Genomic DNA, 24,550 nt, shown 5'->3' on the forward strand with positions numbered 1-24,550 from the left:
CTCACAACCTGTGTGAACAGGGAAACTTTCAGTGTACTTCTGCTGCTAAAAAAGCTGTCTATGGATGAGATAGATGTGAGTTCATATCCCACTTCTGGCACATAGTAGCTGCGTGAATTTGGAAAAATTTTTAATCTCACTGAGAATTCTGTACATTAGGAAAGTTTCAGTAAAATGGGGATAATAATATCTGCTTTAGTATTATGATGAGTATTATAATGCAGCTGCCACAAAATATGGTACTGATTATGCATACACAGTATGTATGACTTTTTTTTAAGTACATGTAGTATTTAATATTTTATTTTATGTTTATTTTTATTTTATTTTAATCTTAGAGCAGGAGAGGGGGGCAGAGAGAGAGAATCTCAAGCAGTCTCCAGGCTCCAGGCTCAGTGAGGAGCCTGATGAGGGGCTCGATCCCATGACCCTGGGTTCATGATCTGAGCCAAAATCAAGAGTCAGACGCTCAACCAACTGAGCCTCCCAGGCACCCAGCTTTTAATATTTTAAAAATACATAAATAACTTGTAACATTCAATCTTTATAAGTTCCCTCTCCTTTCTTCTTCTCCTTCACTTTATACTAACTCTTTAATTCTTGAAGAAGGAACACAGGAGAAAAGCATTATTATTTTTGCAAAAATTGTTCCCAAATTCTATTCCCTTGTAATATTTTTTAAATTTTTTTAAAGGAGTGTATGTTTTTTTCTTAACTTTATTTTATTTGAGAGAGAGCGAGAGAACGAGAGAGAGACAGAGACAGAATCCCAAGCAGGCTCTGCACTGTCAGCACAGAGCCCCATACAGGGCTCACATCCACAAACTGTGAAATTATGACCTGAGCCGAAATCAAGAGTCAGACATTTAACTGACTGAGCCACCCAAGGGCCCTGATAAATTGTTATTAACTAAGGTCAGTAGTTTACATTAAGGTTCACCCTTTGTCTTGAAAAGTACTGTGGGTTTTGACAAGTGAGTAATGTCATATATTTACCATTACAGCATTATACAGAACAGTTTCACCACCCTAAACATCTCCTGTGCTGCAACTATACAGTCCTTCTGTCTACTCTTCTTTTACCCAACTCTCCCCTGACACTCAGTGATTTTTTTACTGTCTTAATACTTTTGTCTTTACCAGAATGCCATATAGTTGAAATCATAGAGTATGCAGGCTTTTCAGACTTTTTGCCCTGTGTCTGCTTATGGCTTCATAGTCCATTTCTTTATATCACTAAATAGCATTCCAAATTTTTAGAGTTTGAAAGGTAGAAAAGAATATTTCTTAAAAGGCAATCTCTTTCTAAGTAGAAATCTACCAAGCGCAAAATAGAAATTTAACCTATATTTTAACTGAGTTTAAAACAAGATCCTGGACTAACTGGGATCTAAGGCTTATGATTTTTAATATTTCAGTTGAAGTGCTAAAATTTTTCATGTGTTTTATATTATCCCTATTTTATGATTGAGGGAAAAAAAAAAAAAAAACAGAAAAATGAGTTTGGCCAGAGCTATACAACTTGTAAGTCATTGAATTGAAATTTAAACACAGATCATGCTGCCTCCCAGGTTAATGCTCTTTCCAGTATACCATTATTATTATTATACCACTTTCTAAGTAAATACTTTAAATGCCACTAGATCAAGAGCTAGACCAAGGGAGTGAGGCTTCAAGCCCACCATGTTCATCTCCTAAATTCATTCCCACCCCTTTTAAACCAGAACCTTTAAAGTTTGAGACCTTTCCAATTAAGAATGACAAATTGTACATGTATGTTTATCCCTACTGCCTTGTGAAACATCACTAAAGCAAAACAGTAAGGGAATGAAAAAAAGTATAATCCTAAATACAAAGAGAATGTAAGAAGCGCACTAGTAGACAAGAAACGGCAACAAATATTTAGAAGATAGAACACAATTACATCAATAATAACTCCCTTAATAAAAAGTAAAGAGAACTGAAACCTTCCTGCAAAGAGAATAATAGCAAGAAGCAAGCCAGTTCTTGGTGCAGAGCACCAAAGTCTCACGAATTGAAAGTGAATGAAAATGAGGCAGAAAAAAACAGAGGAATTAGTTCAATGTACACGTAAGGAGTAGTTTCATTTCTCCCACCTCTGTCAGCCTTTGCACCCACCTTGCTAGCCACGTGTCTTCTCTGCCACCTAACAGAAGACTGTAAGATAGGGAAATGGCCAGATTTTGTGGGCCTGAAGCTTAAACAATGTGGAGAAATTTAAGAGGATATAAATTACAGTACAAAATTAGACCATTAAAAAAATATTGAGAACGAGCAAAGAGATCATGACAAATTACAAAAAGGAAAAATAACATAATACTTTAATTATTAAATGTCAGATACCTCTGTATTTTTTCCTCCTTTTTTGCTTCATACTCATTGATTATCTCTACACATGACAATAATTGTACATATTTTCTATACAAAAAAAATAATCAGTCTTTCCACTGGCAGTGTTGGTTGAAATTTGTTTTTTTTATTATTGATAGTGGGAATGCATAAGACATGTGACTTAACACAGATAATACCCTCTGTTGTGGTGCTGCAGATTTCTTTCCTATAAATACAGAAATGCTATTTTGTGAAATTCCTATTAAAAAAGAAAAAAAGTTAATGATGCACTTATAACTGTGTATGTAACATTATCAAGCATATTCCTAAAAGGAGAGCATTTCTCTTTTGATCAGACATCAATGGGAACCAGATTCTCTGCTTACAATTTTACATTTTAATGTTTGGAAGAATGCTTAAGCCTGATGTTTGGCTGTGTATATTTCAACCATTTCTCCTACCCATAAACAACTGGTGCTGGGACACATAATTTTACATTATACCTCTGCTCTTATATAGTGGGTGATAAGAATATTCCAGGACATCATTTCTAGAGCAACTTTTCTATACTGTCAAACATAAACAAAGCCAGATCCTAGTTAAGTAATATACTCTTACAGTAGATAAGAGTCCAACATGAATTGAACTTCATTTTGTACAGAGGTAACTGAGCATTTTAAAGGAAGAATGAGAGAATAGGTGGGGAGGGTGGGTGAGTAGGGGGCTCAGAAGATTCAGGAAAATGAAAACTTACAGAAGTGTGAAAGAGGGCATTGGCCCATGTGAAACCCATCTAGGTTTGCTAATTGGCACTTACCAAAGGTAGGTTCCTACCTTCCCACAGAGGCTGGGAGACAAGTCTTTATAAGCCAAAGTTGAGGCATAGTCAAGAAAGGATGTAAATAAACCTGACTAGAGTTTCATCCAGGAGAAAATCTTTTGTCAGGATGCCTGGATGGCTCATTCGGTTAAGCGTCCGACCAGCTTAGGTCATGATCTCACAATTTGTGAGTTTGAACCCCATGTCAGGCTCTGTGCTGACAGCTCAGAGACTGGAGCCTGCTTCGGATTCTGTGTCTCCTTCTCTCTCTGCCCCTCCCCCACTTGCTCTCTCTCTCTCTCTCTCTCTCTCTCTCAAAAATAAACATTAAAAAAGTTATTTTGTCAATACCCTAAAGTGACTTCAAATCACAAAACCATATCCCATTAAATGAAACTAATTATGTAACTATTCCTGATTTAGCTTATTCTTAGTTATATCTCAAAGTGCCCCTAGCCACTCTAATGTTGCCTAACACAAAATGAAGTGTAATGGAGGGAAATTGGTGTAAAGACAGAAGTCTTCACTGTTTGTGACTTAAATATATTTACTTTTGCAAATAATACAAAAAACATATCCATGTGAACATTAAATTTGGAGGGGTATTCTTTGGAGTAATAGAATCAAAGTATCTTTCTTCTTTGTTTTTTTTATGTTTGTTTATTTTTGAGAGAGATAGTGTAGGATGGGGAGGGGCAGAGACAGAGGGGGACAGAGGATCCAAAGTAGTTTCCATGCTGTCAGCAGAGAGCCTGATGCAAGCCCAATGCGGGGTTCAAATCCACAAACCCTGGGATCATGACCAAAGCCAAAGTCCAATGCTTAACCAGACTGAGCCATTCAGGCACCCCTAGAATCAAAGTATCTTGAGACTCAGAGTCAATAACATAGCAGAGAGCAGAAGTAAGGGAATATATGTAGTTAGAACCCCCACACTCCTCCATGGTCAATGCTGGCAAAGATTAGTTTAGACAGAGAATTATTCTCTGGAGAGATGGAACATCCCCAGAGGGAGAAATACCTTATTTAGGCGTCTTCCAACAAATGACCGTGTCTCAAAGTTACCCAACAGTCAGTCTACCAGTCACCAAGACCTTTCCACATATACAAAACTTCCAATTTGATTTTCAATACTATTCTTTTTAAATATGTAGTCATAAATCACCAAATCTCTATAGAAAACCTCTAACTAAAAGACACAAACCAGCAAACTGAATAAAAGAATATCCTAAGAAAGATAGTTATAAGAAGATATTGCAACTATGACAAATCAGTTTTTTTAAGTAACAACAAAAAGATTTACTGGAAATTAAAAATGATGTGGAAATGCAAGTGAGCTTTCTAATAAAAGAGTTAGATGATAAAGCTTAGGAAATCTCTCAGAGAATAAAACAAAAATACAGATGGAAAGTAAGAAGAAAAGACAAAATTATTAGAAATCCAACTCAGGGTGTTCAAGATTTCTTCAATAAGAGAGAAGAAAGAACAGAAAGAAAGCATCACAGACATCAAACAAGAACTTTCTCTGTAAGTGAAGGATTACAAAAGGACCATCAAATACCTAGCATAATGAAGTGACACACTTTTACATATATCATTTTGAATTTTTAGAACACCAAGAATGCTAAAAGTTTACAGAAAAGGAGAAAATCACATACAAATTATTTCAATTCAGAATCATATCAGACTTCTCAGAAGACAATGGAGCACTATTTTTCATAACTGAAGGAAAAAAATTCAACCCTAGAATGCTCTGCCTACTCCAACCAACAGTCAAGGACAGAATAAATATATTAAAAGATATATTTTTAATAGCTTTCATAAAAGCTACTGGAAAATGAGTTCCACCAAAATGATGGAGTAAATCAAGAAAGAGTAAATAATGTCTTGCCCTTCAAATTAAAGATTAAATATAGAGGAGAGCCAAAGGGAATTAGATGATAGTAAAGAGAAATGCCAGGACAACAGCTGTTCACTAGATCTTGGAAGCCGCTCATAGCCACTAGAGCAAGAGAACAGAGGTCTTCAGGAGAGAGGTATTTTCCACCTCTTCTGGCCCAAATGAAATATGAGATGTGTTTTATTATTTTGGACATAGTTCAATCTTTCTGAGAGATATGATAGTACTGCATGAGGACAAAGAAATCGGGATTTAGAGGAGTTATTTCTCTGAGTCACAAAGTTCCTCATGGAGCTTAGAATCAAACCTGGGAAACCATAATCCAGGGAACATGCTTTACTCACAATGCATTATATTAAAATTACAATGCAAAATTAAAAAAAAAAGTTGTGTCCCAGGAGAAGATGATATTACCTTTTAAGAATAGTTGCATATTTTGAGGTACAATTACAGAGTACTTTTTGCATAATATTTTGGTTATGATAAAGTGCTTTGGAGGGATTTTGAGATGGAGAGGTGACATGGGTTAAGTGAATGGAGAATGGGATATCTGCCAGTACTAATAATTGGAGTGGCATTAGGGTGGATGCCAGTAAATTCTCAGGATTCACTGTAAAATTTTTATGGTACTGGTAGGGTGTGTTGGAAGCAGATACAACTGACTTTTCCATTGCTAGTGATTTAATGACTGAATTACAACCCCTAATCTGGATCATTGACATAACTTCAAGCTCCTACTGGGCAACAGATGTGTCAGACTGATTCAAGCACCACTTATGCAAAATCTATGGTCTGAAAAAAAAAATTTTTTTGGCGCTTCAAATTTTTATCTTAAACATATTAACTGGAATTTTTCTAAAATGAATTCAGCATCTCTCTTCCTTCTTAAGTTGAGTAGAGAAACCATCTTGAACTTTGATTTTTATTCCAATTGGTATCTTTGTTCTTCTTATTGTGGAACAAGTGTCAACTTGATCATGTTATAGGGTTTTTTTTAAATATATTTCACTGTATTTACCATTGCTCAAATAAATAGACCCATGTCTCAAAACATGCTTAACTGTTTTTTTTAAAATATATTTTATGTTAGGAAGAGCATATGGGATGATGAAACCTGACCTCTTTGTGTAGCCATGGAAGTAACCAACTGTGAATCTGGTAAACATCACTAATAGCAGATAAAGGAATGCTTAATTGAGTAACTGGTCTTTCCGGGCCTGCTGTCCATACACCAAATCTAAATGAATTGAGAAATAAAAGATGCTTTATAACCCTTTAGAAACCTCGGACATTCTACTCATAATAACACATTTACCATATTAAATCACTCAGTTTCCTTATGTCTTAGTTTCTTCATCTTCAGTAGAAATGAGAGATTACAATAACTTTCTACAAGAATCATTGTAAGAATTAAATGTTTCTCATGTAATAGATTCTCACTAAGTATTCATTTCTCTTTTACTGCTCCAAGTGTTTTCCTCCCTACAAAAGTAGGCAATTGCAAATGTACCATCCACAGAATTGACTTAAGTGCATATGTCCTAGGTGCCTGGGTGGCTCAGTTAAGCATCCAGCTCTTGATTTCAGCTCAGTTCATGATCTCACAGTCGTGAGAGTGAGCCCTGCATCAGGCTCTGCACTGGGCATGGAGCCTGTTTAAGATTCATTCTCTCTCTCTCTGTCTCTCTCTCTGTCTCTCTCTCTCTCTCTTTCTCTTTCCTTCCCCCTTTCCCCCCACTGCTCCTCCCTCAGAGCACACATGCTTGCGCTCTCTCTCTCTCTCTCTCTCTCTCTCTCTCTCTCCCTCTAGTAAAAAAATTAATAAATAAAAAAAAATAAAAATTTCCCAGTTTTAATTTGGGGAGGTAGAGGAAGCAGCAGAATAGATTTTTTTTTAAAAGACATATGTTCTTCTTCCCTTATGTATAAGTTCCTTGCTTCAAAAAGAGAAATAGGGAACTTATCCCTTTGTAATACATCCCTTTGTAAAACATGAAGTATGTTTTTTTTTTTTCATTGCTTACCTAAGCTATACTTGGACTTTTACAAAGAAAATGAGAATATCTGCCATTTACTAATGTTAGGAATATAGAAAGGGAAAAGCTAGCCTATGCTAAACTCCTTGATCTTAGTCAACTTCTTGAATTTCTACTGCCTTTCTGTGGTCTGTCCACTTTCTCCAATTTTAGTATATGTACTGCCAAAGCGAGCACTGTCCACTTTCTCCATATGGGAACAGCTTACTCCACATCAGGAATATTGACCTCCTGAAGAACTATGGTACCATCAAAACAAACAATAACTTGGAGTGTGATAACCTTCCTATTTTTATTAACTCTGTATCAAAGATGCATGAATTTCAGATTTGAGAAAGAAAAGAAAATCTTCTATGAAAATGTTTCCTTTTTTATCATTTTAACCAAGTGCATTTAATTTTTCTATATATGAAACTTCACTTATGCCTTTCTTCATTTAACTCAGAAAATTATGTTTAAAATTGAGAATTGATATTTTAATAAATTTTTCCTGCTTATTTTATATCTCCTTTGATAGATGAAAATAAAACTTTTAGTATACTTCACTAGAAGTCCTGGTGATCTGAATCTTTTGCCTATCTGCTCCCTAATTGCAGCCTTCCCTTCTCCAACCTCTATTTTACTTTGAAAAATTGAGAATATTATTAGAGTGTATGAGGCAGATTCTTAAATAAGATGTGTTATATTCCATGATGTTTAAATAATGATATATTGAAATATTCCAACATATATATTGTATGTATGTATGTGTGTATATATGTAGATAATGCCAAATAAAACGCACATGAAATATATGAATATATTTACATGTATAAATGTATGTATATATGTATATATACAATAATGTAAAATACTGCTGCCATTCTAGTCATATATATGCTGATTATTATCTCCATTATAGTTTCACTCACATCTTTTCTAATTGGTTATCATTTTAGCCATATTGGATATATACATTAAGGAAAGATTGTGTTTTTTATATAAATGTAGCAATTCAAATTCTAAGTGTTTGGCTTTTTAAAAAATTTTTCTATATAGAAATTGACATTGAACGCTGTGTGCGAGAATCAATCAACCTTTTTTGTTGGACTCCTAAAAGTGCTACTTACAGACAGCATGCTCAACCTCCAAAGCCAACTTCTGATAGCAGTGGAGTCAGAAGTTCAACACCTTTTTTCTCCACTGAGTGTCCAGATCCTCCGAAAACAGATTTGGTATGTATTTGGAAATTTAATTTACAAACTCTAAAGGAAGATGGATGTTAAAAATACAGTGTAGCATAATTATTGCTCATAATAATATTATCACTTATGTCCCTTTTACATACATATTCTCTTATGTATGATTGTACTTACGCAACTTTCAAAAAACCTTTGTGTGTATTTAGTTTTATAACTAAGATTAACATATTCCTTCAGGTAGAAAGTTTCACATTTTTTCTGTATAATCACAGTGTCTCAACTTGTCATATACTAGAAGGATTACAGAAGCAAAAGGAAGAATTATAAAAATAGAGAAAGACAAAGAAAAATAGAGAAAAATATATTCTTAATATATAAGAATAATAATATGTACTTATTAATTGCTGATTGACCAAAAAATATATACATACCATTTTGAAAAGCTATGCCAATCAGCTCTTTCAACATTATTATTCTTTCTAAATACTTGGCTTTATAAATATAGTTGACTAAGCTTTCAGCTATAATAATTCATATATTTCAAAAATTCCAATATTACAATATCTTAATTATTTCCATGAAATTAAATTTCAATGAATATGTATATAGGGTTTTTTAGATACCTTAATAAATTTAATAGGATAGGCTCTGACCTTTATAAAAGTAACATTTTAGTGATAAAACATTTTCAGTTTTCTTTCATATATGTTAAACAATAGATTTTGTCCCTAGATATTTTTAGAACTAGATATTTTTGCAAGAATTTGCGATTTTCACCTCTTTGCTCTTTCTGTGATTTTTCATGTTCCCAAAATATGAGGGAATCCATGTTTTCACATTATCCCATTGTGACATAATTGTATTTATTAAAGATACTTATAAACATGATTCTGATTGTGGTTGAATACAAAGTAGTTTAAGTAATTACAGTTTCTGCTTCCAGAAATATAGATAATAAAGAGGAAAACATTTATATGAATACATGTATGAAAAATTATGGTAAGATACTTCAAAATATCTTAAGAGATAAAACTAGAATAAGAACCTACACTAGTAATAAATATTTGCATTACAGTTTTCCAAAAGTAGACTGAGCCTCCCGAAGAGAAATAAATTCTTGAACACTGGGAGTGTTCCAGCAGATACATTTGCTTTAAGTTTATGTATTTTGAGAGAAAGAGAAAGAGAGAGAAAATGTGAGTGGGGGAAGGGCAGAGAGAGAGAGAGAGAGAGAGAGTCCCAAGCAGGCTTCATGCTGACAGCCAAGAGCCCCATGCAGGGCTCAAACCCACAAACCACAAGATGATGACTTGAGCTGAAAGCAAGAGTTGGATGTTTAACCAGCTGTGCCGCCCAGGCTCCCCCCAGCAGATGATGTTAGCGCCAACTAATGGATTTGGTACAAGAGCTCACTTATCACTAAGGGTGGTTCTACATGACCTGTAAGATTGCTTGAACTCTTAAATTTAGTGATTCTATATAAAAACTTGTACTTTTCTTCTTTTGAAATTGTAAAACATATCCTCTTCATATAAGAAAAACATTAATTCACATCTCCATACTAGAAAGATATCCTTTGGCAGATGAGCAGTTTTTAGGTAACTATAATGGCATTTAATGAAGGGGAAGGTGAGGAAGTATAGAAATTAATAAGATAACACTGAGCTGGGAATTGTAAAAATTAAGTAAAAATAAAGGTATAAGGGAATTATAATATCTGAATACATGATGTCACCTTAAAAATATACCAGAATTTTTAAATGTAGACACGTCATTTACTCCTCATAGGAACCTATAACAAAGTATGATTATCCCTATTTCATAATAAGAGCATGAAACTAAACCCAGAAAGGGATTAATAGTTTATATAGCTAGTAAATACTAACACCAAAATTGAGCCCCCGTCATTAAGACAACATAGGATGTGTGTTTTTTTTAATTGATTGAACTATAATTTGCACACCATAAATTTCACCCTTTTTAAGTGTAAAATTCAGTGGTTTTTAGAATATTTACAAAGTTGTGCAACTGTCACCACTGTATAATTCCAGAATAGTTTCATCACCCCCAAAATAAAACTCTATATCCATTATGAGTCACTCTCATACTGACATGTGCCATCTTGCAAGTGCAGGTAGCATACTTTACAGGGGAACAGTAAGGAGACTATGTATAGAATGTAATGAGTGAAGATGGGAGTGGAAAGTGATAAACTTAGAGACATATCAGTGGGTAAGATCTTGTACAATTCCAAAAACTGATTTTATGCCAAATGAGAGGCAAAGCTGTTCTAAGATTTTGAGCAGATTTGTGACATTATCTGACTTATGTGTGAAAGGATTATTTGGGCTACTGTATGGAAAAGAGACAATAGAAGGACAAAGGCAAAATGGAGATCCAGGAGAAAGTATGGTGATTTGTATCCAAAGGTCTAGCGGTGGAGGGGATGAGAAGTAATCAGACATATTTTGAACACAAGTCCAAGAGATTGTGCTGATTGATTATGAGACATAGATAGAGGAATCAAGGATAAATCCAGAATTTGGGGCCTAGACTAGAAGAATAGTGTTTTGATGTTTTCATTTACTGATTAAGGAAGACTGTAGGAGAAGCAGGTTGAAAGGTAGAAATTAATTTTAACATATGGATTTAGAGATTGTTAGTTGATCATAATGAATACATTATATTGTTTTATACATAATATCTTTTATGCTATTATGTTTTGTAGTTATTACCAGTATAATAGAAAGATTATTATTTATTTTAGATTCATTGTATAGTTAGCAAACTTGTTTGATTTATGTTTTTAATAGATTTTATTTTTTAGACAGTTTTAGGTTTATAGCCAAATTGAGCAGTAAGTTCAGAGATTTCTCACGTGCTCCCTGCTCCCACACATCCATAGTCTCCCCATTATCAACATCCCCCACAGAGAGGTACATTTGTTACAACTGATAAACCTACCTTGACAATTATTATCACTCAAAGTCCATAGTTTATATTAGGGTTCATTCTTCGCCTTGTACACTCTATGGGTTTAAACAAAAGTATGATGGCATGTATGCATCATTATGGTGTACAGAATAGTTCCACTGCCCTAAAAAATACACTGTGTTCCACCTATTCCTCCTGCCCTCTCTCTCAAACACTAGGAACACACATCTTTTTACTGTTTCCATAGTTTTTCCTTCTCCAGAATGTCATAGGGTTAGAATCATACGGTATGTAGTCTTTTCAGATTGATTTCTTTCACTCGGTAATATGCATTTAAGTTTCCTCTGTGTCTTTTCATGTCTTGATAGCTCATTTTTTTAGTGCTGAATAATGGTTCATTTTCTGGAGTATCAGTTTTTTAACCATTCACCTCCTGAATAACATCTTAGTTCTTCTAAGTTTTAGCAAGTATACACAAAGCTTCATGAACATCCATGAGCAATTTTTGTGTGGACAAAATTTTCAACTCCTTTGAGTAAATAAGTATTTTGGAGTTGATTCTTTTTTTTAAATCTAATAGATTGTGGATTCTCTTGGATGCTTATGAAGCTGATGTAATCATACTTTCTAGTTACTACTTTTATTAATACATCTTTGATTTTTTTTTGTTTTATTGCATTGAACAAGACCTATAGTATGAAGTAAGTTAGAAGTTAGAAGAGTGGGTAGATTTTTTAATACTTGAATTTAATAAAAATTCTTCTAATTTCACCATTAAGTTTGATGTTTTTGATAACTACTGTATTTGGGTGATGAATTTCCCCTCTTTTTCTATATGGAAAAGTTTCCCTTTCTTTTTCTCACAGTAGAGTAATTACCATGAATGAGTGTTGAATTTGATCAGATGTTTATTCTACTGGTGAGGATTGACTAGGATCATCTATTTTCCTCCTTTAAGGTAATAATGTATAACATTATTAAAATTTATGATAATTGCATTCCTGAGATAGACTCTAGCAGGTCACTACAAAAAAAAGAAATACTGACTATTTTGATTTGCTAATATTGAATTTTAAGTGAGATAAATTTATAATTTTCAGTCCGTCCTTGTTAGTCTTTAATATTAAGATTATATTTCTCCCTCCTTCTTTGTACTGTCCAATCAGTTTGTATGAAAGGGATTTTATTTCTTATAGATGCAGTAAAACTTGTCTATAAAACCATCTGAGCCCATTGTCTTTTAATTAGGGAGTATTTGATTGTTCATTCTTCTTAAGTCAATTTTTATATGAGTTTATGGGTTTCTTAAAATTGCCCATCTAAAATACCATACTTATTTTATCAGAATCCTTTTTTAAAGTATCTATTTTGTCTGATTTTTATATTTATATAATTCTTTTTTCAAAATATTTTAATTTTTTTTTACATTTTATCTGAAATTTTGTCCCCTTTTTCCATCCTATTGTTTATTTGAAGCCCTCTTGGTTCAGATTTAAATGTTTAATACAATAGAAAGTAGATGCAAAAAAATAATGTATGCATGCACTATAAAAGCATATTCACTAAATTTAGGATAATCACAACTCAGATTTATATACTATATATCAATGTCAGAATCTAAACAGATAAAAAATGGCTTTTTTAAAAAGAATAGAATTTATTGTCAAATTGGCTTACATAGAACACCCAGTGCTCATCCCAACAGGGCCTTTTAAAATCAAAATACAAACTGCCCTCTGACTAGTAGAATGGAAACTTGAAAATAACTATAGGAAGAAAACTCTAGTTAACATTAACTTATACATGCATCTATCATATTTATTTCCTGAAGTAGACCCCTAGAAAAAGCATGAGCTTTGCTGTTAAATGGACTTGGTTTTAAATTTCACCCTGCTCCTTTGGTTTTATAATCTTTTAATTTTTATAATTGCTCTAATCTCCTATTTGTAAAAGTGAGCATAATTATAATAATTCCTACCTTGCAGAATTGTTTTAAGAATGGTATGTGCAGAGTACCTAGTTCAGTCTCTAATATATAATAAGCACTCAACACTTTAACAATTAATATTGCATGTTTTAATACTTAAGGATTAAATGTTTAAACTTTGAAAACTTACCCAAGAATTTTATGACAACCTTCTATATCTGAATAATATGTACAAAAGAGATGTTCTGGTATTTTATTTCTGCTCAGCATTGCTAGCTAGCTTTATTACTATCACTTTACATTTAGAAGTCACTACAAACAGTAAGGGCAGGAGTAAGGGAAAGGGAGGCTGGCTCTCCAAAGAAGGAATCATTCTGGCATTTTTACCTCAGTAATTTTAGTTTAAGATTTCATTCTGACCTTTACTTCTTAGTTTTAATACTATTTTGATCTGGAAACCACTAAAGAATTGCCAAAAGAATTATTTCATCTAGTGCCAATGTCTTTCCCATCAACTTTTCTTTAAATAGCTAAAATTCTACTTCACAATTCTGACCACAGCTTACTAATTTAAAAAAATACATAGCTAGATAAATTTATGTGTAAATCTCTTTCAATATATATAAGTATATAGATTTGTATAAAGATATGTATATATGTATGTGTGTGTAACTGATGAATAGAATGAAATGGATTTTTTAAACAATGTAGTTTGAAATTCCTACTTATAATAAGTAAATGAACTAGTAGGTTGAAAATAGGTGGATTTTGACATTTATCATGTTGAAAATTAAACTATAGAGGAATTGGGATGAGGAGAGAATAATGGGAGAGGAATGGAAAAATTACACACTCAAGGGAACATTTAAGGTTGGAAAAAATATATTCTCAGCATTAAATTAATAATTTTGTATATTGGGGGAAAATTTTTGTGATACAAGCTATGAAAGTTCATCTTGACATTATTTTCCCTGCGAGTAGAGGAATAATATATGTATAGTGTTTCTCAATGTGTAACAAAAGTTGTGTCTCCCACCACCGAAGTTTAAGATATATGAATAATTTATGGATTGTCAATACCTTTTACCAATCTTTTCTTCCTATCCTTTCACCAATCTACATTTTAAGTGTAGATATTTAAGATAAATTTGTAAACATTAATTGGGAGTGAGCATTATAACTTAGTGCTTTGACCATAAGATTTGGGGAAGGTGGGAAATTCTTACAATTCCTCAACTGAGATATTTCACCATGCCTTATCACCACCATTGAACTGTTGATGAATTTATTTAAAAACAAAAAAACCAAACTGCTGCTGACTCAATCTTAATATTAGCTTTAGAAAGCAATAGGATTATATGTGTGATTTTTAGTTCCTCAAATTTATAGTCACACTAGAGAAAAACTATATTGGAGGCATTAGATCTCTTGAATCCAATGAAACTATTGTGAATGTGAGTGTTTTTTCAAAGGCCATCTTTAGAATTAAATTTGTTGTTTTCTGTTTGGTTATATATGCTTTTTTGTCAGATTTAGATTATTTTTGATAGTACATAGGATCACCACAGTGAAAGCTACTACATTGTACTTTTGCTACTGTCTTCCATTGTCACTTTGAGATTCAAAATATCATAGAATCAGTTAGCAGCTTTTGCAAAATAGATCCAAGTCCTTCAATTCTTAAGTCTTCGTATTGCTACTACCTACATGTGATAAAAAGACACTGCTATTGCTGTATCTGTATAATACTTGTTGGACAGATTGGTTTTTGTTTTTTGAGAGAGAGAAAGAGGGAGAGTGCACATGCATGAGTGAGGGAGGGGTGAGGAGAGAGGGAAATAGAGAATCTTAAGCAATCTTAATCTTAATGATGCTCAGGGCCCCAACCCATTACCATGAGATCATGACCATAGCCCAAATCAAGAGTTGGACACTCAATTGACTTAGCCGCCCAGGCACCCACAGATGTTATTTTTAAGATATGGTTATACATATGTACTCAAATAAACCTGTTCAAGTGATCATAATGCTTTCACCAAAAAAAAAAAAAAAAAAAAAAACACATTTTAGGCTACAAGTAAATTTCGGTAAATTTTAAGAATTGCAAATAATACAGACAACATTCTTCAAATCATTAGTCAGTCAAATTGGAAAGTAAGAGAAATAAAAGTAAAAACTTCTTACTACTTGGAAATTAAAAATAAAGGAGCAGGGGTGCCTGGGTGGCTCAGTCGGTTAAGCATCCAACTCTTGGTTTCAGCTCAGGTCATGATCTCATGGTTTCATGAATTTGAGCCCCGTGTTGGGCTCCTTGCTGACAGTGCAGAGTCTGCTTGAGATTCTCTGTCTCCCTCTCTCTCTGCCCTTCCCCAACTCTTGCTGTCTCTGTCTCTCTCAAAATAAATAAACTTTTAAAAAATAAGATAAAAATACATAAAAATAAACAAGCCAAAAAAATTAAACAACTTTTTATTCTTCTGATAAGGAAAAATTCCATGAAAGTTCTAGAGTATCTAGAAAATAATATGAAAACTGTACATATCAGAACCTATGGGATACAGCTAAAGTGGATATTTTTCTCAACACATTCATAATGCCTACATATATTAGATATTTATTGATCATCCTTATCAACTCATTTTATTTCAGTGAGCCTTAGAAAGATATACTTACTTATGTGAATAAGGAGATCAAGAATTCCTTTTTTATCACCATGAGCAGTTTCAACACCACCCTAATAAAAGGTGTATGGAAAATAAAAATAATATTTTATATTTACCTAATTTTGTTTTACTTATTCTTTCTAATGCATACTGAACTTTGGTAAAGAGTCCATTCACTGGAATTGGTCACATTAATTCTGCTAACAAGAGAATTTGCAACACTGTGGAGTTCTACTACTAATATTCTGGTGTATTAGGTATGTAGGGACCAAGATTTCACAATAATACACAACTTGTAAGTTTATGAATATTAAATTCTTAGGAGTTAAAAGAAGCTGGGTAGTTGTAATTATTCACATAAAATAAAGGAATTCTTAAGTACACAGACCTGAAATTATATTTTAAGAACTTAATGTAGCTATTCTAATCATACATCCAACCATCTTTTACCTTGAATACACCTTTCTGGAATCCTACAGTCTAAGACTACCAGAAATCCTTCCTCCTTGTTAATGATACTATCATATTATATGTGCAAGTCATATTTAATTTTTATTACGTTTTATTACATTTTATATTGACTTTTGCCCTTTGAAAAATATGTTGTACTCTGTCATAAATATCATATGGGAAAATATATAACTTCATATTTATAAAATAAGGCTATATAAGTTGCTGAAGGAGGAGAGAAGATCAAAAGAAATGGCAAAGCCAGAAAGATATATCCTTGAACTCTATGAACTTCAGTTAATTTTATTAGTTCTCTATTTTAACTAATTTTGAGCCCTTGTACTGAGAAGAATGGTGTTAGTGGAAATTCTTAGTCTTTGTCAAGGAATGCCTTAGTTAGTTCAGAGGACAATAATTACATCAGCAAGATTTCTGAAGTCTGTATGTTAAAAAGAGAATCTTTATATAAGTAGTTTCCTAAGCAGAGCTGATCATCAGAGATTTTTTTTTTTTAATCTCTCTCTAAACTAAGTCAGGTTTTTATTTCTGTTAGTCAAAGAGAGAACTCCTCCAAGTTAGATAGAACTAATGAGAACTTGTTTCTAAAGTTAAGGAAGTGAATAACTGACATTAGAGTCGGATACTTCATCAAGGACTATTTAGGATAAAATTACATAAAGGCGTATCTATTATCCATCATACTAAAGAAAGTGAAGCTTAATGGATAAAGGCTTACTATTATTTGTTATTTCTTAGTGTTTAATAGTACAGCTGATTGTTTTCTTCACATGTAATCTTCTGTTTATCACTTATAATAGTCATTACATTTTAATCCATTTACCATAATTAGGACATTACCAGATTATTCAGTTATCATTCAATTCATTATTTATACCTGAGAGATGAATTAAAATTCCTGGGCAAATTCTTAAATTTTTGGTGATAAATGTCCTTACATCCTTAAAAAAGGAATAAGTGATTGCAAGATTATCACATTATTGTCTCAATTACATGCAGATCTAAAGACAGAGAATATTACCATTCTACAATAGTTTTTTATTTACATGGCTAAATTATTCCATTATGTGCGCACGTGCACGCGCGCGCGCACACACACACACACACACACCCTATATGACACCTGTCTTATATACACTTTCTCCACTCTTTCTCCATGCACTGCTTTCTCCATCTTCCTGGCAGATATCACAAGTTATTTTTTTCAGTCCTGATCTCATTTGATCTCTTAAGAACCTTCAGGACAGTTGACTCTTCTCATTTTTCAAACATTATTTTTCCTGAGTTTTTTTTACACCCCAATCTCCTTTTTTCTCTGTCTCCTCCACTCATTATCCTTCACTGTCTCCACCTGTCCTTTTATGTCATTAAATATGGTATTCCTTGGGATTCTGTATATATGGTATTATTCCTCAGTGTTCTGGGTCATCCTCCTTCTGTTCTCTCACAAGAAAGATATTACACAGTCTTCTATACTTGCAGTGTATAGTTACCATGGCTTCCAGTTATTACCTCCAGCTCCAGCTTCTCTTGTTAGCTCTAGAAGACTCTTATATCCAATGCCTACTCAACACTCCACTTGGATGTTTCACAAGCAACCTCTAATTGAACATGTCCAAACCCTAATTTATTTTTCCCCTTGAAAACCTCCAGCATTCTCTGTATCAGTAACCACCATTTTCATTCCCCTACTTGTTCAAGTCAGTATCTAGATTCATACTTGACTCCTGCCTTTCATTGCAAATGCAGTCAAAAAGCCCTATTCATAAATACTATTAACTTCACTCTCTCATGACATCACTTTAATCAAGCTTGCCATCTTTCCTAACAGTAATTTCCTGAATCCATTTTTGTTCCTCTCTCTTCTTTAAACTTCAACTAGCCTAATCTTTATCATCATCGTCATCATCGTCATCATCATCATCATCATCATTTTGCTTAAAGCAACAGTAATTCATCATTTCACACTTCTGGAGGCTAAACATCCAAAATCAAGATGTTGGCAGATCCATTCAGTCTCTTATGGCTAAAGGGGAGAATCCTTTGTCTCTTCTAGCTTCTGGTGTTTGCCAATACTCCTTAGTGCTCCTTGGCTTGTAAATATCATTCCAGTCACATGGCCATCTCCCTGTATGTCTTCACATCAACTTCCCTCTGTGAATGTCTATCTGTGTATCCAAATTTTTCATTTCCTTTTTTAGAAAGACACCAGCCATATTGGATTCTGGCCTACCCTCCACATAATCTTTTTTAACCAAAATTCTTATGAAGACTCCTCTCATTATTATGATAAAATTCAGATTTCTTAACATTATCTACAAGACCCTGCATGATCTTATAAGAACCTTGTCTACCTTACCAAATTCCTCCATCATTATCTTTTCCTCATATTTTTCTATACTTTAGATTTTTTTTCAATTTTTGGAATACCCCATACATATTTCTACCTTAAGTTATCTATATCTGCCTTCATTTCCTTTATTAGAACAAATCCTGAAGAGTAAGATCTGTGTCTTAGTCATGTTTGTGTCTTCATTGCTTAGCATAATGCTTGATGCATTATAACTTATTAATAAATAAAATAATAACATACTTTCTTCTCTAATAACTTATGAATACATTAAATTATGAATACGTTATGAATACATTCATATGTACATTATGTACATATGAATACATAATGAAAGAGCCATTTTTCTCTTTGAGCCCCCAGCGCCTAATTCAGTGCCTGAGGAATAGTATGTTCTCAACATATGTGTATTTAGTTGAATTAATGACCACAAATAAGGTTATAACAGTTAACTTTCAGTTGAAAAAAGCACTCTCCTGCTTAGTCACAGCTCCTTATTTATCAGGCATACTATTTAATTTTCCTTCATAGAATGCATTGTATTTACAATTAATTACATATTTATATATTATATGTTTATCTCTTGTTTTCCACTGTATCTCTAATGCCTATCATACCTGGCATATCAATAAATAGTACCTTATAATATTTTTTAGTGAATTAACACAAAATTAATTCAAATTAACCAGTGTTTTATTCTGTTTCCTATAAGACAGCGTATCTGAAGAATGGTCTTCAAAGTCTCTTATAATACTTAATAAAAATGCATATTTGAGACTCCACAAACATCCCATATCTGCTAAATCAAATCTCTGAAGGTTAGCTCCTGGAATTTAGGTTTTAAAGTCTTCAGGTGATTCTTAACATGACACATACATACAGTGTTCTCATGACTTTGCAGGTAAACATAAATGTGCATTCATAATGGGAAAAAAACAAATGATAAAACAGTCATAATTATGGTTATGGTGTTATTTTTTGTATTGATTCTTTGTGTGTTTTTATACCAATTTACTTGTGTTCTTGTTGTTTATGTCTAACCTCGTTTGTCAAGTTGACTTACCTTTCATGAACCAAAGCCACAACCTATTTTCACTACTCAGCAATCAGCCTACTCAGTATCAGAACTTTTTTTGTCTTTACTGCTTAAAAATCTCTCTCTGGCCCCTCACACCTTCTTGTTCTGCTTTTTCAAAGCAGTTCCTTATCAGACCTACAACAATGGAATTTCAAAGGCCATTCATGTGGAAATAAATTAGAGTAAGAAATGTATCCAGAACTCAAAAAGTTAGCAGGGGCTTATGTTCCCTGCTAACACTTTGTGGTATTTTCCCACTTGAAATCAGTAAAATTAAACCCTAGTAAATCAATTCAGAAAATACATCATGATCGAAGTAATAATTACAGGGTATTAACATAGGAGTACTGTCTGAGCATAAACACAGAAACACGGTTGTCTTACAACATGAAAAGCATCAGGAGTTGAAAATGACAAAATGTTATCCCTCTGAAAACTGAAAAATAGGGACAGTTTTTCAAGAGAAGAAATGTAAAGAAACGAGAGAAAGGTTGGAAGGGATAAAAGAAAAGTCAGGATCAAAGATAATGATTTTTAAAAATATATATAATTTTACTTTTCATTTTTTCTTCTTCATTTTAACAGACTTTTGACTATGTTTTACTCATTCAGCAAACATTTATTGAGCATCTAGTGCATTCCAAGCATTCGATGATTTAATTTGTTAAGGGCTTTGCAGTTACAGAGAGGTTTTCACAGTCCTCATTTTATAAGTGTTTACCACATCTTTTCAAAATAGCTTACTAATTGAGGAAAGGTGGCTGAGAACACATCTTCAGTTCAGATGAAGGCAAAGAAGATCAGGAACACCCCAGCCTTGCCCCCATTACAAGCATGCTGTTCATTTTCCTGTCTCAAATGTTATTTAAAATGAGCTTAAGTCCAGAGTAGCAAGATTATTATCATTTTATGTAAACTTCCTTTCCCACAGTATATCAGTTCCAAGTTTTAGGTGTAATTTAATTCAGCACACCAGAAAACTATTTTGGTAGATGGAAATAATATATCAGGAAGAGTTAAAAACATGATTGTTTGGAATGGTAAGCTGACTCAAATTCTCAAATCCTTTGTGGAATGAAACAGAATAAATAAATAAATGTAACAAAATAACTCAAGCATAATTCTTTATTTCCAAGTCAAGAAACTATAAATCAACGATGATTATCATAGTTTTTTCTCGGTGACCCTTCATATTTTTTTCATTAAAAAAAATCTAATCGTTTCACTGCAGCTGTCTGAAGCTTGAAACATTCACATGTTACATGTCTTGTCACTATTTTTAAACATTTACTACTATCCTTTTTTTGGTAAAGTTATCCTGGGAAATCAAAATTCATCATTACATAGTAAAGGTGTTTGTTTCCTCTGAGTTATAGAAATGCCTGGGTTTTCTCATCTTAAGTCATCAAATTAATAAATGCCATTTTTCTGAATGTGGAGATTTCAGTATGCACAAACCTGTTCTGAATGCTTACCATACACAGCCGTGCCCTATAAACACAGCAGGTGAAAACAAGAACAGAAAAAATTTTCCAGAGCCAGATAAAAATCATACAATGACTGAATGAGCACTAAGAAATTTCTAGAGTGTACTGTGTTAAGAAATAAGGAAGATTGGGGGCAAGGGCAGAGGAGAAGGGTCTTGAGAAGGAAAAAAGAGATATTTAGAAGTTGTAGGTAGGAAAAGTGTTGGGGGTAGAGTTATTGATGGGAAACACAAAAGAAGAAAATAAATATGAATTATTGTCATCTTTGATGAAAATAACAATTGTCATGATATAGAGTAGAGTATCCTACTTAGGATTGGCCCAAGCTCGCAGCTGATCTGATCTGAGACAATGGCACTTCCGTACAGACATCAGGATGATGCTTTGACATAGTATTAGCATATCCATATTGCAGTTGCTAGGAAGGTTATGCTGGTTACAGTATTTATTCCTTTGCAGCCCGATTTAATTCAGTAGTGATTTGAGACAGCTCCTGTAGAAATGTTTTTCCACCAGTAAGTCTATATAGAATATATTTTCTTCATGAAGAGTGATGGGCACAGATAGCCCAATTCCAACTTGCTAATGAATAACTAGGGTCTTGCACTGAGATCTTCCTTCTGCATCCTCAAAGTTCAGGGGTGTCATTTCATGTATCAATGACATTCCATGGCATTTAAAGAGAAATGGATTCTGGCACAGTTCTGTTGAAAGGCTAGCAACAACAGACACAGTTGTTATATACAGGATTCAGTGAGTCTAATCATTTTCACAATCCCAGAGTATAAATGCCCTTGTTTTTTCCAGCTTTTCTTCCAGGTTATCCTATAAAATACGCAAAATAAATAAATAGGCCATGTTACAAGTAAATTTACTACTAAAAGTTCAGTTTGATGACCTGATTTATATAGAAGCTAACACAGAGTTTAACAATGTAAGGTGCATAATGAAAAAAGGGAAGGCCGCTTTTATCTACAGCATTTTCACATCTGCTAGAGAATCATTGCTAAAGGTTCATTCTTTCTTCATTCCCCCCAAAGCCAAAATGAGCAACTAAAAACCCTTGTTAAGCCGGTATTATTCCAGAAAACATGTAACTGAATTATCGATTATTGTTTAGAAATCCTACAGAAATTAAATAAAATAAACACTTGGCAAAGAGTACATAACTAGAGTCCTGACAGACTTGATTTAATAGATTTTAAACTTTTATGTTTATCAAATAGATATTTGAATTAAGTTTAGTAACATGTTTATTTACTTAAATAAACTAAATAGTTCCAACTAGCCCCCCACCTTATGGTAAAATGGATTCTCACATGTATTTATGTCTATTTCTGAATCCTTTTTTCAATTATATTCAACTCATTCTGGTTATTTATTTTCCAGTACCAAGAGGTTATTAAAATTATAATTATATCACACATTCGCCACTGTTTCTACATGAATAGTAGAATTGGCTTGGTTTTTTCCTCCCTCTCCTAAAAAAAATCATATCTGTATTGTGATTGAATTAAATCTACAAATAAGTATGAAAAATTGACATATGATACTGAGTTTTATTTTTTCCAAAAACAAGGTATATCTTCCTATCTTCTTTTTAAGGTCCTCGGTGGCATTTTAAAGTTTTCTTGCATATTTTTTGATAGAATTATCTATTATAATTGTGATATTTGATTTTACAAACCATTTGATTTTGTAAATCGTTTTGCATAGCAATTAAGAATACAGGCTCATGTTTTTGAATCCCACCTATGCCATACCAGCTGTGTGACCTATGTCCTTATTGACCATAAAATAGAGATGATAATATTATATAGAATTATTGAGAGGATTAAATGAGTTAATATATGTACTACACTGCTGTACATAGTAAGCACCTATAAATTTTCATTATCATCATTTATTTGACATATTAATGTTCTCTCGTAATAGTTTTCAGTGGAGTCAGATTTTCCAGTTATATATCATCTGAAAATTATGATAATTTTGCCTTCCTCCCAATTTTATACATCTTATATCTTTCTATTAATTACTTCATCTAATTCTCCAGAGCAGTGTTGAGTAACAGTGATAATAGTGGATATTTTTATCTTACATCTAGATTTAATGGCAGTGTTTTCTAATATTTCACTATGTTTTATCTTGAGAAGTAAATTTCATCATGTATGAAAGTATGCATTCTGACTTCTTAAATATATTGTCAAATGTCTTTCAATATGTTCTGATATTCATAGGAAGCAAAGATAGGCAATGACTATTGACTCCTGAACTTTGTCTTTTTATTATATTTCAGCTTTTAGAGCCCACTTTAAGTCTAGGGTCTGTTCTAATTTCTACTTATGTAGAAAGTATCAGTCCTATCAGACACTGCCAAACCTTTAGTTTAAACGAGAGTTAGCTCACCATTAGATGATTTACTGTAAGAAGTCATGGAATGGGAAGTCCTAAGATTTTGAGAGAAAATAAGAAAAAAAGAAATTGACTAGATTTGAAGAGCAGTGAAACATTACTAAAAATTTACTAGCCAAAACTAAAAAAAATAAATTTTAGTTAAATATAAAATACCAAGAAAGTATTTGTATCTTGTTTGACTAGAAAGGAACAATAAATAATTTTAAATTACCTTTCCTGAGAGACTAGTGTCAACTTGTGTATTTGTATGTCCACTTGTCATTTGTTGGTTAAATCTTGATTCTATATGGTATTCTTACCATTTGTAGCATTAGCATCATTTTAGTTAAAGTAGCCTCATGTGTTTTAATGATAAACTTATCATTTGGCTTTGCAATAGAATATTCATTTTTCTATTAAAAATACTTTAAAACACATTCACATGTATGTCAATGTGGCCAGAAATACCAAAGAAAAAAAAAATTAACAGGGTATATAATTGTTGAAATATATCTGTACATTGATAGTCATTATAGTTTTTTAAAATTTACTTCACCACAAGATATATTGCCTACAACTCCTTTTATTGAATGTTTTCCTTTTCTTAGTTAACTTTTTAGCTGAACATCATGTTATTTAAGCCAAAAGGAGGCTATGAAGACTTTTTTAATTGAACAACTTTAAAATAGACTATATCTAGAATAAATATTGCAGTAATTAATTGCATTATTGCTGGTAATTTTAGTTAGTTGTAATTGCTGTTACATTTAACAGACTTTTGTTATATTTATACGGACATCTTCTACATCAAATAATTTATTAGACTTTCTTATAAAAATTCTGCTTGTTTATGCCCAATTTGTGTTTCAGAATCTAGGGTCTAGAACTCTAGTCAGATCTTAAATGAATTGAAAAAAATTAGTTTACCCCTGAAATGCTTTTATCTTCAATCAGAAAACA

At 32.8% G+C, this 24,550-nt stretch overlaps 1 protein-coding gene across 3 annotated transcripts in view; it reads left to right on the plus strand.

The window, feature by feature from the left end:
* TBCK (TBC1 domain containing kinase) overlaps positions 1-24,550 on the plus strand; it is a 231,502-nt gene that overhangs the window by 152,760 nt on the left and 54,192 nt on the right. For all 3 annotated transcript variants that reach the window (XM_030313307.2, XM_030313304.1, XM_032592924.1), the window contains exon 23: positions 8,147-8,322. In XM_030313307.2, coding sequence (XP_030169167.1) covers positions 8,147-8,322 — 176 coding nt within the window. The remainder of the gene's footprint in view (positions 1-8,146; positions 8,323-24,550) is intronic.

The sequence above is a fragment of the Lynx canadensis genome, chromosome B1 (genome assembly GCF_007474595.2).
Source record: "Lynx canadensis isolate LIC74 chromosome B1, mLynCan4.pri.v2, whole genome shotgun sequence".
Lineage (NCBI taxonomy): Eukaryota > Metazoa > Chordata > Mammalia > Carnivora > Felidae > Lynx > Lynx canadensis.